The sequence below is a fragment of the Salvelinus alpinus genome, chromosome 2 (assembly GCF_045679555.1).
Source record: "Salvelinus alpinus chromosome 2, SLU_Salpinus.1, whole genome shotgun sequence".
NCBI lineage: Eukaryota > Metazoa > Chordata > Actinopteri > Salmoniformes > Salmonidae > Salvelinus > Salvelinus alpinus.
This window is the reverse complement of record NC_092087.1, coordinates 54,694,743-54,717,683: the sequence shown is the minus strand read 5'-3', so window position 1 is coordinate 54,717,683 and position 22,941 is coordinate 54,694,743. Positions and strand designations below refer to the sequence as shown.

At 41.8% G+C, this 22,941-nt stretch overlaps 1 protein-coding gene across 1 annotated transcript; it reads right to left on the bottom strand.

The window, feature by feature from the left end:
* Positions 1-142: 142 nt before the first annotated feature.
* On the bottom strand, positions 143-22,941 carry cfap100 (cilia and flagella associated protein 100). Its single transcript, XM_071384912.1, has 16 exons — positions 22,833-22,941; positions 22,182-22,208; positions 21,068-21,142; positions 19,070-19,167; positions 18,341-18,533; positions 6,863-6,930; positions 6,308-6,471; positions 6,140-6,220; positions 4,947-5,143; positions 4,542-4,638; positions 4,242-4,284; positions 3,416-3,570; positions 2,076-2,211; positions 1,615-1,817; positions 1,157-1,250; positions 143-688 (listed from the first exon to the last, which is right to left on the bottom strand). Exons 1-16 carry the CDS (start codon positions 22,882-22,884, stop codon positions 575-577), a joined length of 1,797 nt encoding a protein of 598 aa, XP_071241013.1. The 5' UTR covers positions 22,885-22,941; the 3' UTR covers positions 143-574.

Sequence of the window (22,941 nt, the reverse complement as noted above, 5' to 3'; positions counted from 1 at the left end):
TTTTTGTGTTGTATAGTATTTCTGTAGAACTTAGCTAAACCTAGAAATCTTTATCAAGTCTATCTAGCTTTCCTGGTTTCACTCTGGGGTTATATAGATTTATAGGTTCACATTGACTTCACCAAAGAGGCAAGAGCAGACCTTTTTATTGTGTAATTTTTTTATTCATTTGTTCATCACATACATGCAGTCAGTCCATCTAACTGCTATTCAGATATGATCAGGTAAAGAAGCACAATAGATGATCAATATAACGGATAAGAAAACAATCTGGTATGGCAAAATATTGTAAATCTGGTAACACAAAATAATCAAAATCAAATAAACAAAATCCACATGCTCCCCACCGAGTCAATATAAACAACCACCCAGTACCAAAGAAGTAGGACCTACCCCATCGTGACATCACCAGCGTCCAATGGAGACGTTTGAAAAGTCTTACTTATACCTGTCATATCCAATTATTGGTCAGTATTTACAGTGAGTCAGTCACAGCCCCACAATAGGCCAAAACATATTAAATGAGTTCTGATCAGTAATGGCATAGGGGCTGTGTTGTGTCTGACTCTGCCCTTTAGGTGAAGAAGTAAAGCTGCTCCTCTTTCTCCTTGTCTGAGATGTCATACACCTGGCTGGTCTTCAGCTTGCCGGCAGGGGGCTGTGATCTGGCCATCAGTTTCTTGCCAGTCTGGAGAAAAAGGCTTAAGTGTTAGCATCGTCAAATAAAGAGAACACAATGGTATGATTTCTGTAGTACAATTAATTATATGACATGAACTCTGGATATTTATCAAATGTCATGCTTATTCTCCATTTCTACCATATATTATAATAGAACAGTCCCCCAGGTAACTAAACCAATGGTTTAGGGCTGCATTCAATCCATATCGTGGAAGTATCACAGAAGATCCACGGTATAGCTCGATTGAAATTTAAAGGCAATGTTCCTGCATTCACGGTAAAATCTGCATATGTCGGCTCAATCAGAAATTACCTTACATTTTTTCATGCGGATCTTCTGCGATACAGACTGAATCCAGCCCTTAGTTACGCAATGTAATCTGGGTTGTAGGCGTCTAATGAAAATGTCATGTTTCACACAGATTTTTCTGTAGGATTGTAATGGTGTGATGTGGAGGCAGATTGTGTGACTGACTGTTTTCTTGATGTCAGCCTGGGCTCTCTCCAGGGCCCTCTTCAGCCTCTCCTCCTGGTGCTGCTTCGCCTGATGCATCTTCTCATCACGCATCCTAGGGAAAGGAAGCAAAGGATCATGGGCGGGAAAGGAGGAGAAGGGTCGATTAATTGAATCTAAACGGCTAAATCTCCAGTCTAGTTGTCAACTTCACAGAGATGTGCTTTAAACTGAAAGAGACTCAGCTCTGGCACCCAGCTACCACATGGAACACAAATTAGAATGGGGCCCAAGTCAAATTGCTGCCTATGACACCAGCACAGACCTCAGTAGTTTCTTCCCCTATGCATCAACCAACCATGTGCACTAGGCATAGCCTAAAGCTTAGATCCTTAAGACTTAGAGGTTGAAATGGAATGGGGCCAACCTGACTAGCCTATATGATGGTCCTACGAGGCTGTGTTCCGACTCTCCCCTACCTGAGCCTCCTTTCCTTCTCCTTGGTCCTCTCGGCCATCAGCAGCCGCTCCTTGGGGATCATCTCCACGTTCTCCAGCAGCTCGCCCAGACGGCTCTCGATAACCATCAGCATCTGCAACGTGCTCAGGTTGGCCTCTGTGTCGCCCACGCAGCTCCGGTACACCACCTCCACCTTAGCGCCCAGGGAGTCCAACATAACCTCCTACAGTGGAGGAACAAAGGTGAGAGAGAAAGATCTATATGATCTAAGGCCAATGACTGGCTCACTACTGATATTAGCATGTCCTCTGCATAACCGTCAGAGTGACCTGTCCCATTTCCCACTGTGAGTAGAAGTGTCAGTAGGCACACATCTAGGATTTGTTTACCTTCCCCAAATCCTAACATCGACCATTAGGGACGGACAGACTCTAAACTGACTTTAGATCACTGTCTCAAGGGCAACTTTTCTCTCTCCTACCTGGTCGGCGGATTTGTACTTCCCAAAGTTGAAGAGGCGGGCCCTCAGCTCCAGCTCGGCAGCCCGGTCCCTCTCCCTCTGGATGGTGTGGGTCATGACGTCTATCTGCTGGGTCAGCTGGACGGTTTCCAGCTCCCTGCAGAGAGGGGGGAAGGATGGAGAGAAGAATGGCGCACAGCCGCGCACACACATAGAAACGAATGCAGGTGAGGATTTTCTCCAAGGAACTATGAAGGGTACTCATGACATAAAACATCCTAGCACTTGTCAATGTCAGTCAAAATAATTTACTTTCTACAATAACTTAGAATTTTTATAGCTAATATCATGCTATTCTAAACATTTTGCCATGAGGCAGAGAGAAAATGTTGCTGTTTTAAAGCAAATTTCACACAATTCTACACATATTGCCATGGGGCAGAGATAAACTTTTGCAGTTTTATAGCTAATCTCATGCTAATTTTGCATTTTTAAAGCTAATTTCCTGCAATTCCACACATATTTACCCTTTTTGTTGGAGCATCTGCCAAGTGCCTAAACAGGCTGCAATATTTCCAAAATTGTGCTGCACGTGTCCTCACCCACACCTCCCCAGCGAGCACATCACTCCAGTGCTGTTCAACCTCCACCGTTCAACCTCCACTACAAAATCCTGGTTCACACCTACCAAGCTATGAAAAACTCTGGACCAAAGTACCTGTCTGACCTCATTCTACCCTTCGCTCCTCCAGGTCCATCTCCCTTCAACAGCCCTTCAGCAGACTATAAACTATGGGTGACAGGGCTTTCAGTTACGTGGCTCTGTGTCTGTGGAACGCACTTCCAGACACTATTAGGACTGCAGAGTCTCTGTCCTCATTTAAGGCACAGCTCAAGACCGTGCTGTTCAGTAAAGCTTTCTAGGACCTCTGCTAATTCTGTTCTCATGTCCTTCGGATCTGACCACACCTGCATATAACTTTGATTGTTGTCTGTGTTCTGGATTGTTTTTATTATCATTTATTTATTTTGTATTATTATTATTATTTATCTTTTCGCCTCTGGTCTGAGAAAAGCGCTTAACAAATTAAATTAATTATTAATATGAAATATATTACTATTCTACCCATTTTGCAATGAAGCTGAGAGAATTTTCAATTTTTAAAGCTAATTTCCTGCAATTCTGGAGTGAAAATGGCAGCCATATTGGTCAGGGAGAAATCCAAACCAGTGTAACTGGAATGAGAGGCATAATTCAGTGGTCCGAGCCACTGTGTGAATCTCTACATTCACTTCCATCTGTGGTGCTCACTTCACTCTCTATCTACCTCTGACCTCTAACCCCAGCAGGTCTTACTTACATCTTCTTTTTTGTATGGTCCATGACCTTACTGAACACCTCCAGGGCCTCCTCCGTCTCCCTGGAGTTCTGGATCAGAGAGAGGTTCTGCTCCTCCAGCTCTGAAAGCAACTCCAGGAGCTGCCTGGGGTCCGTGAAATACAGCTCTGGGTGTTCCTGCAGGGGGTGACAATTCATCGTGTCATCTCTCCTCTCCTCCTTCTCAAAACCCATTGGATTAGAAGGTCGGAGGGGCGAGTTTTGAGAAGAAGGCGAGTAGAGTGGACATGAGGAATTGAGGAAACGCAATAGAGATTCTCCCATAGACTTCTTCCAGGGCAAATTGATAAGTAGGCGTAAGTTTATAAAAATGTACAGGGAAAGTTATCCTTTAGCAGGAAGCTAGGTTGCCTGGATAGTGGGGTTGAAGTTCAACATAATCAGATTTTGGTTGGTTTTCCCAGATTAATCCTAGTCATGGGGCTCGTTTAAGTGGTAAGGCTGAAGCAACCGACTGCAGACGAGTTGAGTCGAAAATGTTTATTCCCATAATGCAACACACTTTGGAAGGCGGCGACCAAAGACGGTCAAAAGTGTTCTGCTCGAACGCGCCCTTGGAGTAAAGGTATTTTAGTCGAGACTGATCAATTAAGCATACTTGTTAGGCCTGAGCTTAATCTGTGTCCGGAAAATCGGTCCTTGACATTTTAAGTCATATTCAGCCTGTATTCACTTTTTATTCAAACGTCTCATTTATTCAATTCTGGTGTCAGTTTATGGATGGCTAAAATTTGCATGTATGCAGTTATACTCCAGTGTAATTCTTATCTTCGAAAGTTGAAACTAACCTCATATTCAGAGCTGTCAGTCTCCAGTTCTGCCACAGGACTCCTGAAAAGACAGGAACTCAGCACAAAAATGTGCCAAAATTATAGCATATAACATGGTCATATTCAAACCCACTTCCACCAATGGGTGACTCACATAGATACCCTGAGGCCCACTGTTGTACTCGTGATTTGTGACACACACACACACACACACACACACACACACACACACACACACACACACACACACACACACACACACACACACACACACACACACACACACACACACACACACACACACACACACACACTCACGGTTTGTCGCTCTGGCCTATCGACTGTCTAGAGGGGGCCCTGGCATCCCGGAGAGGGGGCAGCTCTCGACTCGCAAAGGACGCCCTGCTTTCCACACCTGTTTGTGTGTGTGTGTGTGTGTGTGTGTGTGTGTGTGTGTGTGTGTGTGTGTGTGTGTGTGTGTGTGTGTGTGTGTGTGTGTGTGTGTGTGTGTGTGTGTGTGTGTGCGCGTGTGTACATGTGTGTAAGTGAGAGAGGGAGAGACAGGAAACAGAGATTAAAAAAGGGACGCTTTAGTATAGACACAAAATAGCATCAAATGCAACAGCCCATCACCATTTTACAGGCCACTACATCACAGCACTGAAGTCAAATGTTTATGCAACAATACATAACAAAACACTAAGAAAGAAGACATACTAGTACCTCTTTTCGGAGTGGCCCTCTCGTCTTTGTCTTTCTCTTTGGACTTGTCTTTGGTGGCAGACTTGGTGGCAGACTTGGCTTTGGGGGTCTTCCCCTTGGCCCTCTGTGCCTCTTGCCACTCTGGAGGGGACAGCTTGAAGAGGAACTCCTTGTACATGGTGTACTCCTTTATGATGTCCTCAAACTTAGAGATGTCACTGCAGGAGAAGAGCAAGAGCATAATTTGCAATTATGTTAGCACAGCTGAAAACTGTTGTCCTGGTTAAAGAAGCAATACAACTGGCCTTCTTTAGACTTTTGAGTACTGAGTTGAGTATCTGGAGCATCAGCATTTGTGTGTTCGATTACAGGCTCAAAATGGCCAGAAACAAATAACTTTCTTCTGAAACGTATCAGTCTATTCTTGTTCTGAGAAATGAAGGCTATTCCATGCGAGAAATTGCCAAGAAACTGAAGATCTCGTACAACGCTGTGAACTACTCCCTTCACAGAACAGCGCAAACTGGCCCTAACCAGAATAGAAAGAGGAGTGGGAGGCCCCGATGCACAACTGAGCAAGAGGCTTCATTAAATAGTACCGGCAAAACACCAGTTTCAGCATCAACAGTGAAGAGCCGACATCAGGATGCTGGCCTTCTAGGCAGAGTTGAAAAGAAAAAGCCGTATCTTAGATTGGCCAATAAAAATAAAAGATGAAGATGGTCAAAAGAACACAGACACTGGACAGAGTCTCTGCCTAGAAGGCCAGCATCCCGGAGTTGCCTCTTCACAGGGTTTTCTAATGATCAATTAGCCTTTTAAAATGATAAACTTGGATTAGCTAACACAACGTGCCATTGGAACACAGGAGTGGTGGTTGCTGATAATGGACTTCTGTACGCCTATGTAGATATTCCATAAAAAATCAGCCGTTTCCAGCTACAAAAGTAATTTACAACATTAACAATGTCTAACTGTATTTCTGATCAGTTCTGTTATTTTAATGGACAAAAAAAATTGCTTTTCTTTCAAAAACAAGGAAACTTCTAAGTGACCCCAAACTTTTGAACGGTAGTGTACATGATGTGTAACCTTTATGACTTTTTCACGTGCATCAAGCATTGACTATAGTTTATTTACGCCAATAGTTCCAATATTATACTGAGGCGGGAGGCCATGGCCATCCTAGCTGTAATGCTCTGTGTACTACCCACCTCTTAATGGTCACCATCCTAGTCGTGAGCCTCTTGATCTCAGTCACCTTCTCCAGTTTCACTTTGGTCTCTAACTCAGCACTGTGCAAAATGGAGACACCATGTGATTTTATGAAGTAGAAGAGGAACATAGATTGTACATACATCAACCATATTGTTAGTTATTACACTTTGATGGCCTCCACAGAGTTCTTGTCATTCTCTTTGAGGAACTCGTCGAACATGATGGCGTCGTCCTCCAGGAACCGCTCGGCGCGCATCAGCTTCCTCTCCTCGCCGGCCGCCATTTTCTCCAGCTGCTCGATCTCTCCACGCTTCACAGCCAAGGAGTACTGGGAGAGAGGGGGAGAGAGATGAGGGAGATAGGGATGGGGAGAGAGAGATGGGGGGATTAGGGATGAGAAGGGACAGGCAGGGTTGGATGGATGGACAGGAGAGAGAAATATTGAGGGCGGGAAGAAGGGAGATGTCAAGAGGTGGGAAATGCCAGCAACTTGAGGGAGGTGGAGAAGCTTGTATTGACTGTACCTGCACACAGGCTACTCCTCACTAGTGGGAACCACTAAAGACGATGAATAAATAACAATATATTTACTTTTAATTCAACGATCAAGCATTTCTGTATCGTATAAAGAACGAATATCTGTGGACACATTCCAGTTGTCATAAAGAGCATAACATGATCACCCGGGCAGTTTTTATGGACCGTCGTTCCCTTCTTACCTCCAGCAGAAACATCTCCCTTTTCTTGGTGATAAACTCATTCATGCTCTCTTTGTCAATATTGCGATCTGAGGAGAAACAGTATGGTTGGTTACACACACATATACATTCATGACACACACATCACAACTGCTGATAACAGACTCTGCTAAGTACTGCACAATTTAAACACTTGCCCCCCAATCCCCCTTTCCCAAATACACGTGTAAATATGGGACTATAAATTGTGCCTTCCTGTATTATACTTTTGCTAAAATGTTTATTCTACTGAGTCATTTACTTTATGTTCACATTCTTATATTGTATTATTTCTTACTGTTGTTGCACTGTCAAGAAGGAACCTGCAAGTAAGCATTTGGTTGGACGGTGTATACAGATGTCGGATCTTAATTTGACCCATTTCATCGCAGGAGGAAATTAATCCTGCAGCAGGAGGACGTGAATGAATACTGAATATTTAGAATTGGCGCAAGGAGGCAGCTGGAAGCAGTCTTTGTAGGCTATATAATGCAGTACCGTACCTACCATAAGCTGGGTATAAATACAGCATCTTCAGTTCCAACAGCCCCGAACCCAACTCATTGGAATGACCCAACTAGAGTTGAATGGCAGGAACCCAGCTACCAAGATTTACTGGGATTTGCCACCCAAAACCACTCCCTTTTCCAGGGAAAAATAACTGTGAGAAAACGGTAAATTATAATTCATTATTTATGTGAACAGCATAAATGGCGTGAAATGGAACTTTTAAATTATACAGCGGCAAGAAAAAGTATGTGAACCCTTTGGAATTACCTGTATTTCTGCATAAATTAGTCATAAAATTTTATCTGATCTTCATCTTAGTCACAACAATAGATGAACACAGTGTGCTTAAACTAATAACCCACACATGATTGTATTTTTCTTGTCTATATTGAATACATCATTTAAAAATTCACAGTGTAGGTTGCAAAAAGAATGTGAACCCCTAGGCTAATGACTTTTCCAAAAGCTAATTGGAGTCAGGAGTCAGCTAACCTGGAGTCCAATCAATGAGACGAGATTGGAGGTGTTGGTTAGAGCTGCCCTGCCCAACAAAAACACTCACAAAATTTGAGTTTGCCATTCACAAGAAGCATTGCCTGATGTGAACAATGCTTCGAACAAAATAGATCTCAGAAGACCTAAGATTAAGAATTGTTGACTTGCATAAAGCTGGAAAGGGTTACAAAAGTATTTCTTAAAACATTGATGTTCATCAGTCCACGGTAGGACAAATTGTCTATTAATGGAGAAAGTTCAACACTGTTGCTACTCTCCCTAGGAGTGGCCGTCCTGCAAAGATGACTGCAAGAGCACAGTGCAGAATGCTCAATGAGGTTAAGAAGAATCCTAGAGTGTCAGCTAAAGACTTACAGAAATCTCTGGAACATGGTAACATCTCTGTTGACGAGACTACGATACGTAAAACACGAAACAAGAATGGTGTTCATGGCAGGACACCACAGAAGAAGCCACTGTTGTCCAAAAAAAAACATTGCTGCACGTCTGAAGTTTGCAAAAGAGCACCTGGATGTTCCACAGTGCTTCTGGCAAAATATTCTGTAGACAGATTAAACTAAAGTTGAGTTGTTTGGAAGGAACACACAACACTATGTGTGGAGAAAAAAAGGCACAGCACACCAACATCAAAACCTCATCCCAACTGTAAAGTATGGTGGAGGGAGCATCATGGTTTGGGGCTGCTTTGCTGCCTTAGGGCCTGGACAGCTTGCTATCATCGATGGAAAAATGTATTCCCAAGTTTATCAAGACATTTTGCAGGATAATGTTAGGCTATCTGTCTGCCAATTGAAGCTCAATAGAAGTTGGGTGATGCAACAAGACAACGACCCAAAACACAGAAGCAAATCAACAAAGAATGGCTTCAACAGAAGAAAATACGCCTTCTGGAGTGGCCCAGTCAGAGTCCTGACCTCAACCCAATTTAAAATGCTGTGACATGACCTTGAGAGCGGTTCACACCAAACATCCTAACATCCCAGGAGCGGTAGAGATACTCTTAATGATTGGCTATGAAAAGCCAACTGACATTTACTCCTGAGGTGCTGACTTGTTGCACCCTCGACAACTACTGTGATTATTATTATTTGACCATGCTGGTCATTTATGAACATTTGAACATCTTGGCCATGTTCTGTTATAATCTCCACCCGGCACAGCCAGAAGAGGACTGGCCACCCCTCATAGCCTGGTTCCTCTCTAGGTTTCTTCCTAGGTTTTGGCCTTTCTAGGGAGTTTTTCCTAGCCACCGTGCTTCTACACCTGCATTGCTTGCTGTTTGATGTTTTAGGCTGGGTTTCTGTACAGCACTTTGAGATATCAAAGGGCTATATAAATACATTTGATTTTATTTGATATATGAAGATCAGATCAAATGGTATGACCAATTTACGCAGAAATCCAGGTAATTCCAAAGGGTTCACATACTTTTTCTTGCCACTGTATGCAATGTCTAAATCTGGTTTCTCTACGGCGCCTGCATGGTGAATCATCAACGCTCAGGGTGGGGACAGAGAGCCCATCTCAGAATGGAGCGCAGTTCACAATGCATGTAGACCTGTCATAACTTTTATTCTTGGAACAGGTAGGCCTGCATTTGCTGCAGCATAGTCTATGCTACAGTAAAATAAAGCCTGAATGCGCATCTATTTTACCCATCTCCATCTGGCTTTCAGGGGCCACCAAAAGTTTTTATTGTAAAGATATATTTTTTTAAATGCAGCTGCGGAGTTTTACAACAGCCTAGCACTCGAATATCGTTGCTTTAAATCAGTGCACGTGCGAGCACTTTCTCCATCAACTCCATTCAATTTGCATCCAAAATAGATCATCCTGTTCTATACTGAACAAATATATAAATGCAACATGTAAAGTGTTGGTCCCACGTTTCATGAGCTGAAATAACAGATCCCAGAAATGTTTCATACACACAAAAATCGTATATCTCTCAAATGTTGTGCACACATTTGTTTACATCCCTGTTAGTGAGCATTTTTCCTTTGCCAAGAAAATTCATCCTCCTGACAGATGTGGCATATCAAGAAGCTGATTAAACAGCATGATCATTATACAGGTGCACCTTATGCTGGGGACAATAAAAGGCCACTCGAAAATGTGCAGTTTTGTCACACAATACAATGCCACAGATGTTTTACGTTTTGAGGGAGTGTGCAATTGGCAAGCTGACTGCATGTCCACCAGAGCTGTTTCCAGATAATTTAATGTTAATTTCTCTACCATAAACCGCCTCCAACGTTGTTTTAGAGAATTTGGTAGTATGTTCAACAGGCCTCACAACCGTAGACCACTTGTAACCACGCTTTCCCAGGACCTCCACATTCGGCTTCTTCACCTGCGGGATCATCTGAGACCAGACACCCGGACAGCTGATAAAACTGTGGGATTGCACAACCGAATAATATCTGCACAAACTGTAGGAAACGGTCTCAGGGAAGCTCATCTGCGTGCTCGTCGGCCTCACCAGGGACTTGATCTGACTGCAGTTCGCCGTCGTAACCAATTTCAATGGGCAAATGCTCACCTTCGATGGCCACTGGGACGCTGGAGAAGTGTTTCCTTCACGGATGAATCCCGGTTTCAACTGTACCGGGCAGTATGGCATTGTGTGGGCTAGCGGTTTGCTGATGTCAACGTTGTGAACAGAGTGCCCCATCGTGCCGGTGGGGTTATGGTATGGGCAGGCAGAAGCTACGGACAACGAACACAATTGCATTTTATCAACGGAAATTTGAATGCACAGATATACCATGACGAGATCCTGAGGCCCATTGTGGTGCCATTCATCCGCCACCATCATGGCGGTCCCATGTCGCAAGGATCTGTACACAATTCCTTGAAGCTGAAAATGTCCCAGTTCTTCCATGAGCTGCATACTCCAGACGTGTCACCCATTGAGCATATTTGAGATGCTCTGGATCGACGTGTATGACACCACAATCAACAGCCTGATCAACTCTATGTGAAGGAGATGTCTTGCTACATGAGGTAAATAGTGGTCACACCAGACACTGAGTGGTTTTATGATCTGCGCCCCTACCTTTTTTTTAAGGCATTTGTGACCAACAGATGCACATCTGTATTCCCAGTCATGTGAAATCCATAAATTAGGTCCTAATGAATGTATTTCAATTGACTGATTTCCTTATATGAACTGTAACTCAGTAAAATCTTTGAAATTGTTGCATGTTGCGTTTATATTTTTGTTCAATATAGATTGATATATAGCCCTATGTATAGATGTCCTAGCGTATCTCTTTCAAATAATACATTCAATGCAGAATTAGCCTTATATTTAGCTAATTAATGATGGGTTATCCATAATAAGCGTCTAACCTATAGCCTCTGTCTGTTGCGCAATATGCATGCACCTGTGCTCCCCTGGCCTCTCTCCTTAAAAAAATGCGCCTTATGCGCCTTGGAATCCCATGCAGGAAAAGCTAGACTAGAATAGCTTGCTGGACATTCTTTTTTTAAAAGATTTCTTATACCAATAGACTATTCGAAGAGGAACCCAAGCTGTTGTTTGCTGAATGTTAAATACAGCTGTTGTTTGCTGAATGTTAAATACAGCAGCCAATAGAACGCACAGGTAGTTTTAAAGAAGAGCGAAGGCTATAGCAGTTATTTATTCAGACCCACAACAATTCAATCTTCATGAAGAGAGGTGAAAGCCGCCTGCATCTAATTCTAGTCCTATATTATTCAAGGATGTCATTAGAATGATGAAGATAAGGACAATGAAACTTGTTTCCTTTACCTGTTGAAAGTGAGGAAGGAATGAAGCAACAATAGAGGAGGTAGGCTAATAACATTAGGGGAAATATTATGAAATGTATATATATATACAGTAAATCTAATTTTACTGCTTGCATCAGTTACTTGATGTGGAATAAAGTTCCATGTAGTCATGGCTCTATGTAGTACTGTGCGCCTCCCATAGTCTGTTGTGGACTTGGGGACTGTGAAGAGACCTCTTGTGGCATGTCTTGTGGGGTATGCCTGGGTGTCCAAGCTGTGTGCCAGTAGTTTAGACAGACAGCTCAGTGCATTCAACATGTCAATACCTCTCATAAATAGAAGTAGTGATGAAGTCAATCTCTCCTCCACTTTGAGCCAGGAGAGATTGACATGCATATTATTAATATTAGCTCTCTGTGTACATCCAAGGGCCAGCCATGCTGCCCTATTCTGATCCAATTACAATTGGCTCAGTTGGCTCAATTCTGAGCCAATTACAAAAAAAAAGTCATTTTTGGTGGCACCTTTACCACACGACTGAACAGTAGTCAAGGTGCGACAAAACTAGGGCCTGTAGGGTTACTCCAAGCAGTTTAGTCATCTCAACTTGCACAATTTCCACATTATTTATGACAAGATTTAGTTGAGGTTTAGGGTTAAGTGAATGTTTTGTCCCAAATACAATGCTTTTAGTTTTGGAAATATTTATGGCTAACTTATTCCTTGCCACCCACTCTGAAACTAACTGCAACTCTTTGTTATGCGTTGCAGTCATTTCAGTCACTGTAGTAGCTGACCTTGTATAGTGTTGAGTCATCTGCATACATAGACACTCTGGCTTTACTCAAAGTCAGTGGCATGTCGTTAGTAAAAAATAAAAGCAAGGCATAAACAGCTACCCTGGGGAATTCCTGATTCTACCTGGATTATGTTTGAGAGGCTTCCATTAAAGAATACCCTCTGTGTTCTGTTAGACAAGTATCTCTTTATCCCCATTATAGCAGGGGGTTTAAAGCCATAACACATATGTTTTACAGCAGCAGACTATGATCGATAATGTCAAAAGCTGCACTTAAGTCTAATAAGACAGCGCCAACAATAATTTTTTCATCAATTTCTCTCAGCCAATCATCAGTCATTTGTCATTTGTGTAGGTGCTGTGCTTGTTGAGTGTCCTTCCCTATAATCGTGTTGAAAGTCTGTTGTCAATTTGTTTACTGTGAAATAGCATTGCATCTGGTCAAACAGGTATTCAGACCCCTTGACTTTTTCCACATTTTGTTACGTTACAGACTTATTCTAATATTGATTATATAATGTTTTTCCCTCATCAATCTACACACAATACCATATTATGACAAAGCAAAAACAGGGTTTTAGAAATGTTTGCAAATTTATTACAAATAAAAAACAGAAATACCTTATTTACATAAGTATTCAGAAACTTTGGTATGAGACTCGAAAAATTGAGCTCAGGTGCATCCTGTTTCCATTGATCATCCTTGAGATGTTTCTACAACTTGATTGTAGCACCTGTGGTAAATTCAATTGATTGGACATAATTTGGAAAGGCACAGGTTTATATAAGGTTCCACAGTTGACAGTGCACATCAGAGAAGAAACCAAGCCATGGGGTCGAAGGAATGAGGTCAAAGGAATTTTCCGTAGAGCCACCGGACTCTTACTACTCCACCAATTAGGCCTTAATGGTAGAGTGGCCAGACGGAAGCCACTCCTCAGTAAAAGGCACATGACAGCCTACTTGGAGTTTGCCAAAAGGCACCTAAAGGACTCTCAGACCAGGAGAAAAAAGATTCTCTGGTCTGATGAAACCAAGATTGAACTCTGGCCTGAATGCCAAGCATCACGTCTGAAGGAAACCTGGCACCATTACTACGGTAAAGCATGGTGGTGGCAGCATCATGCTGTGGGGATGTTTTTCAGCGACAGGGACTGGGAGACTAGTCAGGCTTGAGGGAAAGATGAACGGAGCAAAGCACAGAGAGATCCTTGATGAAAACCTGCTCAAGACCTCAGACTGGGGCAAAGGTTCACCTTCCAACAGGACAACGACCCTAACCACACAGCCAAGACAACACAGGAGTGGAAAATATTGGATATAAAAAAAATACTGGAAAATATTCAACCCTAGACCCCACCCCATGGCCCAACTAGCAATTTGTGCAATTTATGCCAGTCCAATGGTGGTCCCGACAGCGTGCAAAAAAAGGGCCAGGGGCGGGGGGAGGATTACTCTTAAATATAGGATGGTATCCGTAATTCGGCTATGCATATTGGGAGAGAACACGTGATGATGATGGTTCATTGATTTGTGCAGGACAGTGATTTAATAGGCTAAGCCTACTGAAATAGATCTCCCCTCATTCTGAATTTTGAACAGACACTGTATGTATTTCTATCTCTGTCATATGAAACTGCTGGCATGTGCTGCGCTGATAATGTGAAAAAAATATTGTTCATCAACATTCTAAGAATTCTATATATATATGGGGCATACAACAATCTCAGCTCTGTAGATTTTGCTGCGAAGAGACAGAATCAATAGATCATTTATTCTGGTATTGCCCCTATGTAGCTTGTTTCTGGTCACTGGTTCAGGAACGGTTAAAAAAATCACAACATACACTTATAATTAACCTTACAAATAGCAGTGTTGGGCGATATGGAAAGCCATAGTCGGTCAATAAATAATATAATAATACTCGTAGGAAAAGTTTTCATCTTTAGCTCACAATCTGTGGATACCATATGATTAGAAAGGTAAAAAAATGTATGTAAAACATCACAGCACAATTGAAAGATATGTGGCACATGGAAACCAGACGAGGGTGGTCTATGGTGATGGGTGGGATGGGCTGAGAGTGGCTGAGGGTTGGGATTAAAGAGATTATATTTGGTAATGTATTATCGTTATGTGACTGATTTATATAAAAGTACCATGTATGCAAAATGTGTATGCAAAATGTGTTTGCAAAATGTACTGTATATGTAAAATGTATATGTGAAATGAATATGTAAAATGTATGTATAAAATATAAACATGCTAAGGTTAACGTTCTGATGGGGACAGCAGACTGGGATAGGGACATATTCAATCAATCCCTATCCCAGTCTACTGTCCCCACGTGCTTCAAGATGGCCACCATTGTTCCTGTTCCCAAGAAAGCTAACTGAACTAAATGACTATGGCCCCATAGCACTCACTTCTGTCATTATGAAGTGCTTTGAGAGACTAGTCAAGGATCATATCACCTCCACCCTACCTGATACCCTAGACCCACTCCAATTTGCTTACCGCCCCAATAGGTCCACAGACGATGCAATCGCCATCACACTGCACACTGCCCTATCCCATCTGGACAAGAGGAATACCTATGTAAGAATGCTGTTCATTGGCTACAGCTCAGCATTCAATACCATAGTACCCTCCAAACTCATCATTAAGCTTGAGAACCTGGGTCTCTAGGTCCTGGATTTTGCAACTAGGTCCTGGATTTTCTGACGGGCTGCCCCCAGGTGGTGAAGGTAGGAAACAACATCTCCACCCAGCTGATCCTCAACACTGGTACCCCACAAGGGTGCATTCTCAGCCCTCTACTGTACTCCCTGTTCACCTATGACTGCGTGGCCATGCACGCCTCCAACTCAATCATCAAGTTTGCAGACGACACTACTGTGGTAGGCTTGATTATCAACAACGATGAGACAGCCTACAGGGAGGAGGTGTGGGCCATCGGAATGTGGTGTCAGGAAAGTAACCTCTCATTCAACGTCAACAAAACAAAGGAGATGATCGTGGATTTCAGGAAACATTAGAGGGAGCACCCCCCTATCCACATCGACGGGACAGTAGTGGAAAAGGTGGAAAGTTTTAAGGTCCTCACCGTACACATCACGGACAAACTGAAATGGTCCACCCACACAGACAGCGTGGTGAAGAAGGCGCAACAGCACCTCTTCAACCTCAGGAGGCTGAAGAAATTTGTCTTGTCACCTAAAACCCTCACAAACTTTTACAGATGCACAATCGAGAGCATCCTGTTGGGCTGTATCACTGCCTGGTGCCACCTTTTTTAGACTGCAGGTCCACTGGGGCGTATATTCAAGCAAGCAATAGGCAGAATACATGATTTGTGGCCTTAGTGCCTGTATGGTCCAGTGGCTACAGCCGCGGACCCCGCCACACATTATGTCAGAGCTGGCATGGGATTGAATCCAGCCCACTGCCCTTTGACTCCCCCTCCCCTATCTTCCCTGTATTTCCAACACTTGTTTATCTCTTCAATAAAAGCAAAACAATTATGACAGGAGTGAGACTGCCCCATTCCTTAAAAATATATTTAAGAAAGAATAATAATAGGCTTGTATAAAATAATGATAATACGGTATAATGATGATCTAGGCTAGGCCTTATAATAGGACATTTAGCAGTGGGAGGATTTTAACATTAACACATGGGTGCGGCAAAGTGCCAGATTCTTGAATGATAATGACCGAATCATTGTTGCATGATTAAAGAGACAGGGTTGGCGCAAATTGCAGGAGTGGGGGTGGTGAAATCAGCTGTTCAACAAGTTGTCAATCAACTGATGGCCCAAATCAGCTCATCAACTCAGCCAGGGAAACACAAACAGTAGCCTATTAACGGTTTTTACACATTTTCATTATGTGACAATGGATGGCTAACGGGTAACCTACAGAATGTATTGTTGGAATATAATCAAATAACAAGGGGCCTATTGCAAACATTGATGGCACTAGATTATTGCCAGCTGATGTCTCATTAAACAATCAATACATTCTAAATTCATCCGCACAGCTGATCTAAATTGCAACCATTATTGGTCACCTCATTACCATTCCCTATCAGATGTCATCGTTACCTTAGTCCTGCTTGCAATCAAAGTCTTTCAAGATATGTTCGCCCTCTGGTTGGTATTGTCATCGGAACAACTTTTTGAACAGACTAAGGGCGATTGATCTACTGTATTTGACAAGCATTCCATACAATTGAAATAAAGTACTTCCTCGCTTACCACAGCAAATCTACTGTGGCAATTTACCTGACACTTTGTATGACTGGAAACTAATGTTAGTGTAGCCTGCTGTTCTTATTTTATTAGTTTCCTATTTCGGACATCTATTAAATACAACTGTCTATAAAAGTGTCTGGTAGGGTAATTTCTTATCAAAATCGGGGTAAAATATCTGAAATGTGTAACTAAATCAAGTCAATGGGGAGATTGAGTTATTTGTGCCAGAAGGGTATGGGCCAGAATCGAACCCATGCCAACACAGTAAGCATACATGTGCGCGCTGAAGGAAGCAGCCCTAACCACTAGACCACCCAGACCACAATTGAGCTACATTTTGACAGTTGATTGGCAACATTAGGTTCGCTAGAACTCCTAAGCTGTCCTCTTTTTCGATAACATATACTGTAGAGCTATAAAAAAAAAGGGCTTTCACGCGCCATTGTGCTCCATTCCGTAGGCTACCTCATTATTCTCAATTTCATCTTGTCTTTACAGGTGATATTATAGGCCTATGCGTGCAATTAGTTTTGATAGGCTACAGTAGGCCATAGTTTAGGTGTAGCCTACTGTACAGCTGCATTTCGGATACACTTGACACCTGTATGTCATAGCCTAGTGGAGACCAAAATATAGCTTGTGTTAATAAGCTATATAAAACAAAGGTTGTTGATGTGTATGGCTGAATGTTGCAGTAATAGGACCTAGGCCTAGCATTTGAGCGAGAGAGAGGATGATTTTGATAGCAAGCCCTGATCCCAATGACTGCCCCCGCATGGAGAGAAAGAGAACTGCTCATTTTGATGCAGTAGGGAAAAGATTGATCATGGACTCTGTTCCACATAGCGGTTGTTTTGGTGGTGTCGGAGGTGGAACTGTGTTAGAGCTGTCAAATCCACAAGTGGCTCCTGGCATTATACCTAAAATAGACATTGCCATTGGCTGCACAAGTCACATTAACAGAAATCCCATGCAGAGGAGTCACATTAACAGATATACCATGCAGAAGGGTCACATTAACAGAAATCCCATGCAGCCTTGTTTACAAATTCAAACACTGGAATGTGAGATTTGGATGATAGAAAATCCTCATTATTTTGTTTAATGATTTTTTAATTTGAGTGTAATTATTTCTATATAGGCTATACTTTCTCGCTATGAACTATCTAACAAGAGTGGGGCGGGCGTGGCTTCGTGACAATGATCGCAAGAGCAGCTGCTCACCGATTTGATGGCTCCAACTGCAGTTCCACCTCTGACACTGCCAAAACATCTGCTACGCGGGTGTCTGCTATGGCCGGTTAACACTTGATCTGATTGAATCTAGGCCCAAGTTAAGATCTGTCATCTGTACCACCAACTTGAAATAGCACGGCATTGTCAAACGATGGGCCTGAGGTTAGGTATAAAGGCAAATAAAAAGTATTGTTTGGCAGTCTGTATTTTCAGTGCACTGGATTGACCATAATAATTACTTCAGTTGTGTCAATGACTCCAGTGCAAGCCTAAGGCCTTTGTGTTTAGGCCTACACTATACAGTATGTGTGTGTATGACCTAAAGTGTGTGTCATAACATGTCGATTATGGTGAGGCAACATGGTGTGTGTTGGTGTGTGTGCACCTTTGATCATGGCCACCCTCCAGGCAGGGGTGTTTTGTTGCTGGGCCAGGCTGCTCTCCTCCCCTCCTGGCTGGGCTGTGTCCTCCTCCAGCCCCTCTCTCAGCTCCCTGAGGAGGTCACCCTGCTTGGCCTTCATACGGCCCGCATAGGTCACCTTCTCATGGACCCGCAAACTCAACTGGCTCTGCAGCTCCTGGAAAGAAAATAGGTGCATGATTTGACATGATGTTGGACAGATACCAGTTGGACAGAGGTAACTAAAAAGTAACTATATGTGTAATGCATTGAATAAAACATGATTTTGGCCGGGATTCAAACAAAGGCCAGGATTCAATCCGATCATGGGTTATAGCAGAGAGGAAGAGACGAAGCGAGAGGTTTCAGTTTCGCCAAAATCTGTCCAAAATAAGACCACTTATTTTGGACCAAGCTTGTCACCTGCCTTCCTGCCTTTGGGACAACTACTCCTATTGTTAGGGCGAAGATATGAGCATCTCGCCATTAAATACAGATCTCTGGTTACAGGCATTGTAGCTTTAAAAGGCAATGTTACCGCATTCGCGGAGATCCCATTCACGGCAAACACTGCATATGTCGGCTCAATCGGAAATTGCCTTTAAAAAACGCAATGCCAGATACCTCATGATCAGATTGAATCCTGGCCAAAGTTACATTGTCAACAATTGTATTGTCACACACACGTGCACACGTGCACACACACATACACACCAGTTTCCTGCGCTCCTTTTCCTTGTTCCTGATCAGAAATATGTTGCTGTTGTCAAGCACTTTAAAAGGGTTCGCCCCAGGCATCTGTTTGCATACATCTTCACACATAGCAATAAAAAACAGGGACAAATGTCAGAAGAAGAGTAGCCCATATACAACTGTGGCTTGCATTTAAACCAGTACCAGTAAATTGACCTCTCAAAAACAGCATGCATGTTGCACCAACACAATACCAAGAATAAACTAGTAGGGGAGAGTGGGGTAAGTTGAGCCAAAGGAGTAAAGGCATCAGCATACTTCAGTTCAGTTGGTGCCTAGCCGAACTCGTCTAGCCAAACTGAACGAGTGTGCTCCCATACTCCATTAAAAGACCTTCGCTTGAAAATTCTAAAAAGCAGCAATAGTACTGTTTGTCCATTTTGAAATGCCGTAGCCAGTATACACTTCCTCAAAATATTCAGAATGAATCCAAGATAACTCAAGAAATGTTGAAGATTTTGCCGAGATCTTTTTTGCGCAATTTCACATCTAACTAAGATGTTTGGTGAAGTAATTCTTAATTAAAAAATGTACATGAAAATAAGTCGTCTCTCGTTGAATGATATAGACTATAAGACTATATTGAAGAATCCCTACTGTTGACCAATCACCGACTAAGGGGCGGAGACTTCGGCTCCGATCTTTGGCTCGCCTCCAGAAAAAATGTTGTGTGCCCGAATAGCTGAAAAAACAGTCACTGAAGTCCAAAACGAACAAAAACGTCACAAAATGTCATCATAATATATGCACGAACTCTTCCGAACTGTTTCGGCTAGGAAGCATGCGTTTACGAGGCCATACACAAAATGAATAATTTGTCCAAATATTTAGGAAGAGCTCATAATTTCATGGAGTCTGTGAAGGAAGAAACCATATAGTAAAAGTGGTACCCAAGTTAGGTACATAAAACAGTTTTTCACCAAGTCAATTTAATTTATTGTGTTACAGGTTTCATAATGCTAGGATCTAAACCAAAGTACTGTATATCATTTTAAGATTGTTCAATACATCAGTTGGAGTCTCTATAAGCTTCAATCGGTGGTCCTAAACTTAGCATGAAAGTGCTTCCTTGTAGCTGTGTGGGCTAATATAGTTAAAATGTTTGCCTTGGGGTAAGTTGAGCCAATGACAAATTGAGCGAATTGAAGTCTTTTATTCCCAGGTGTAATGCAAGGCATTATCGCTGGGATATGACGTAACAACAGGGCCTGGCCTATGGTAAAAGTATTTTTTTAAAGTACAAAGTGTTTGTTGTGTTAAGCCTGTGTTAAAAGACCCTTAAAATTATTAAAAGACAGAAAAAAAGCAATTGTGATTGTGTTTAATTGTATGTGGGAAATAAAGATAGACATGGTTTTAAAAAGGTAGTGGTAATATTTCATTCAGTACAGGAATTTTTAGGCGACTAAACTGACCCTTTCCCGCAGCTCAACTTTCCCCATAACCGGCTATGTTTTTAAAACTGTAATGTTTACATGAATTCGGAGTATTTCCACGGATACAAAACATCCTGAAATATATGTAGACGTCTTTGTTAGAAACAATACTATATCTCCCTTGGCAGAGTGATGCTGAATGTAAAAAATGTCTCAATGTACCCCACTCTCCCCTACTACTATTTTACTGTCTTTGTGTACCTGGGATGGTGTCATACATTTCAGAACCTGTTGATTGAACTGTTGATTACATTTTCTATACAGTTTTTATTGAATTATTTTATCTACAGTAGTTTTTAACAGGTTAACCCTAGACTAGAATGAAGTGGGATTAGAGTGATGTCATAAGAGTCAAATGACTAAGTGAGATGAACGAAATGGAATTGGAACATGATGTTTCCATGATTTCTTCCTAGTCTATTTTATGACAGAATCATTCTATGGGTAACCTCAAAGTGACTCATCGTCAATATTACAAGTAATGCTAACCAGTTAGTTAGATGATATGTACAATAGCTACTACCTGTAGATATCACTGACTTGGTGGCACTCGCCGACTGGGCAACTATCACGGGACCTGACAGCATGTTTGGTCCTCCTGTTGAATAGAATCACATACAAAATATAGAATTCACACCCAGTAGAAACAGTAGGGTTATTATGTGTAAAGTAGCCTAGTCTTGCATGGCGAGCCTTCAAAAAACTTGTCTCATTCACCATGGGAGAGTGGGGTAAGTTGAGCAAAAGGAGTTGAGCTATCCTTGTTTCTAAGAAACCATACACAAAATGAATCGTTTGACCAAATGTTTAGGAAGAGGTAATAATTTCATAGAGTCTGTGAAGGAAGAAACTACATTGAAAAAGTTAGGTCCATAAAACAGATTTTCACTGAGTAAAATGTATGTATTATGTTAAGAGGTTTCATGATGCTTGTATCTAAACCAAAGTAGCTAATTTTAAGATTTCTCTAGACATCAGTTGGGGTCTCTATAAGCTTCAAAATGAGGTCCTAAACCTTGTAGATGTGTGGGCTAATATAGTCAAAATGTTTGCCATGGGGTAAGTTGACCCAATTGTTGAGCCAATGGCAAGTGTTTTTTTGTGTTTTTGCTGTGTTTTTTTTCCCAGGTGTAATGCAAGGCAGGTAACAACCGGCCTGGCCTATGTTAAAATAGTTTTTTTTTAAAGTACAGTGTTTGTTAGGTATTAAGCCTGTGTTAAAAGATGCTTGTGATTGTGTTGAATTGTGTTTGGGAAATAAAGATAGACATAGTTTTAAAAAGGTAGTGTTAATATTTCATTCAGTACAAAAATGTGTAGGCAGCTTAACTGACCCTGTCCCATGGCTCAATTTCCCCCATATCCGGGGTAAGTTGTGCCAAGAGACCACTTTTTTTGGACAAGCTCTGTTTTCAAAACTTTCATGTTTACATGAATTCTGATTATTTCCAGGGATACACAACACCCTGAAATATATGTAGATATCTTTGTTAGAAAGAATAGTATATTTCCCTTGACGGAGTGATGTTAAAAGTAAAAAAATGGCTCAACTTACCCCACTCTCCCCTATGTGTTTAGTTACAGCCATTGTACAGTATCAGCGTGTCACGATGAAGACTTATATGACTGATACTTACTGTGTCTTGATGTTGGTGACAGCATCCCTAGAGTAGAAAGTGAATGCAAGTTACCACAATTAGGGTTGCTAAGACTGATAAATAGGGGACAGGTTTTTTCACACATTGCATGTCAACTATAAGTTAATCGAATACCCAGGGTATTCACAATGGTGAATGTGGTAACAAGTTAATTCTCTAAATGGTTAGTAACATCATAGGCTATTTTCTGTCCACATTCTAACTGTGTAAGACATGTCTATAGTTTTGCCTAGTTGTTTTCATCAAGAGAATGTTACAATAATGTTTCATTTAAAACGGGCCTAAATTTCTCTTTAATAGGCAGGATTTCTGTTAATAGCTGTGCTCCTTGGTATCCTTGTCCTTTATAGCGTCAGCTGTGTTCTTTGTGTCAGTTGCCCTGTCAATTTGTTTTCTATTTGGTTTTAATTTTATGCACTTTGAGATGATTCTGTATAATGAAAAGCTCTTCACAAATGTAATAAATTATTCTTATTATTTATGTTTCCAAAAGTTTATCAACAATGTCGCCCAAAAATCTAAAAATGGAGCCAAATTGGCTTGTTGTAACATCCAAAATATTTTACAACCCACTTTATCTAATATTATGTCAGAGTAAAATACGGTTTTGTTTTGAACATCTTCCCTTACCTTCAATTAGATTAATCCCTTTACAGTGTATTCTGCTTAAACACTTTGTCATATGAACATCTTGAGAGAGTTCTACCCTTTTTCTTCGGGAACTCGATTGTCCTAAGTT

What these genes read in the sequence shown, in the direction of transcription:
- cfap100 (XM_071384912.1), bottom strand. Translation starts at nt 22,884, where the DNA reads ATGACAAAGTGTTTAAGCAGAATACACTGTAAAGGGATTAATCTAATT. An exon ending in GAGGGTGGCCATGATCAAAG is followed by an intron (nt 6,931 to 18,340) that starts GTGCACACACAC and finishes GTTTCTCCTCAG; the next exon opens with ATCGCAATATTGACAAAGAG. An exon ending in GGGAGATGTTTCTGCTGGAG is followed by an intron (nt 6,472 to 6,862) that starts GTAAGAAGGGAA and finishes CCTCTCTCCCAG; the next exon opens with TACTCCTTGGCTGTGAAGCG.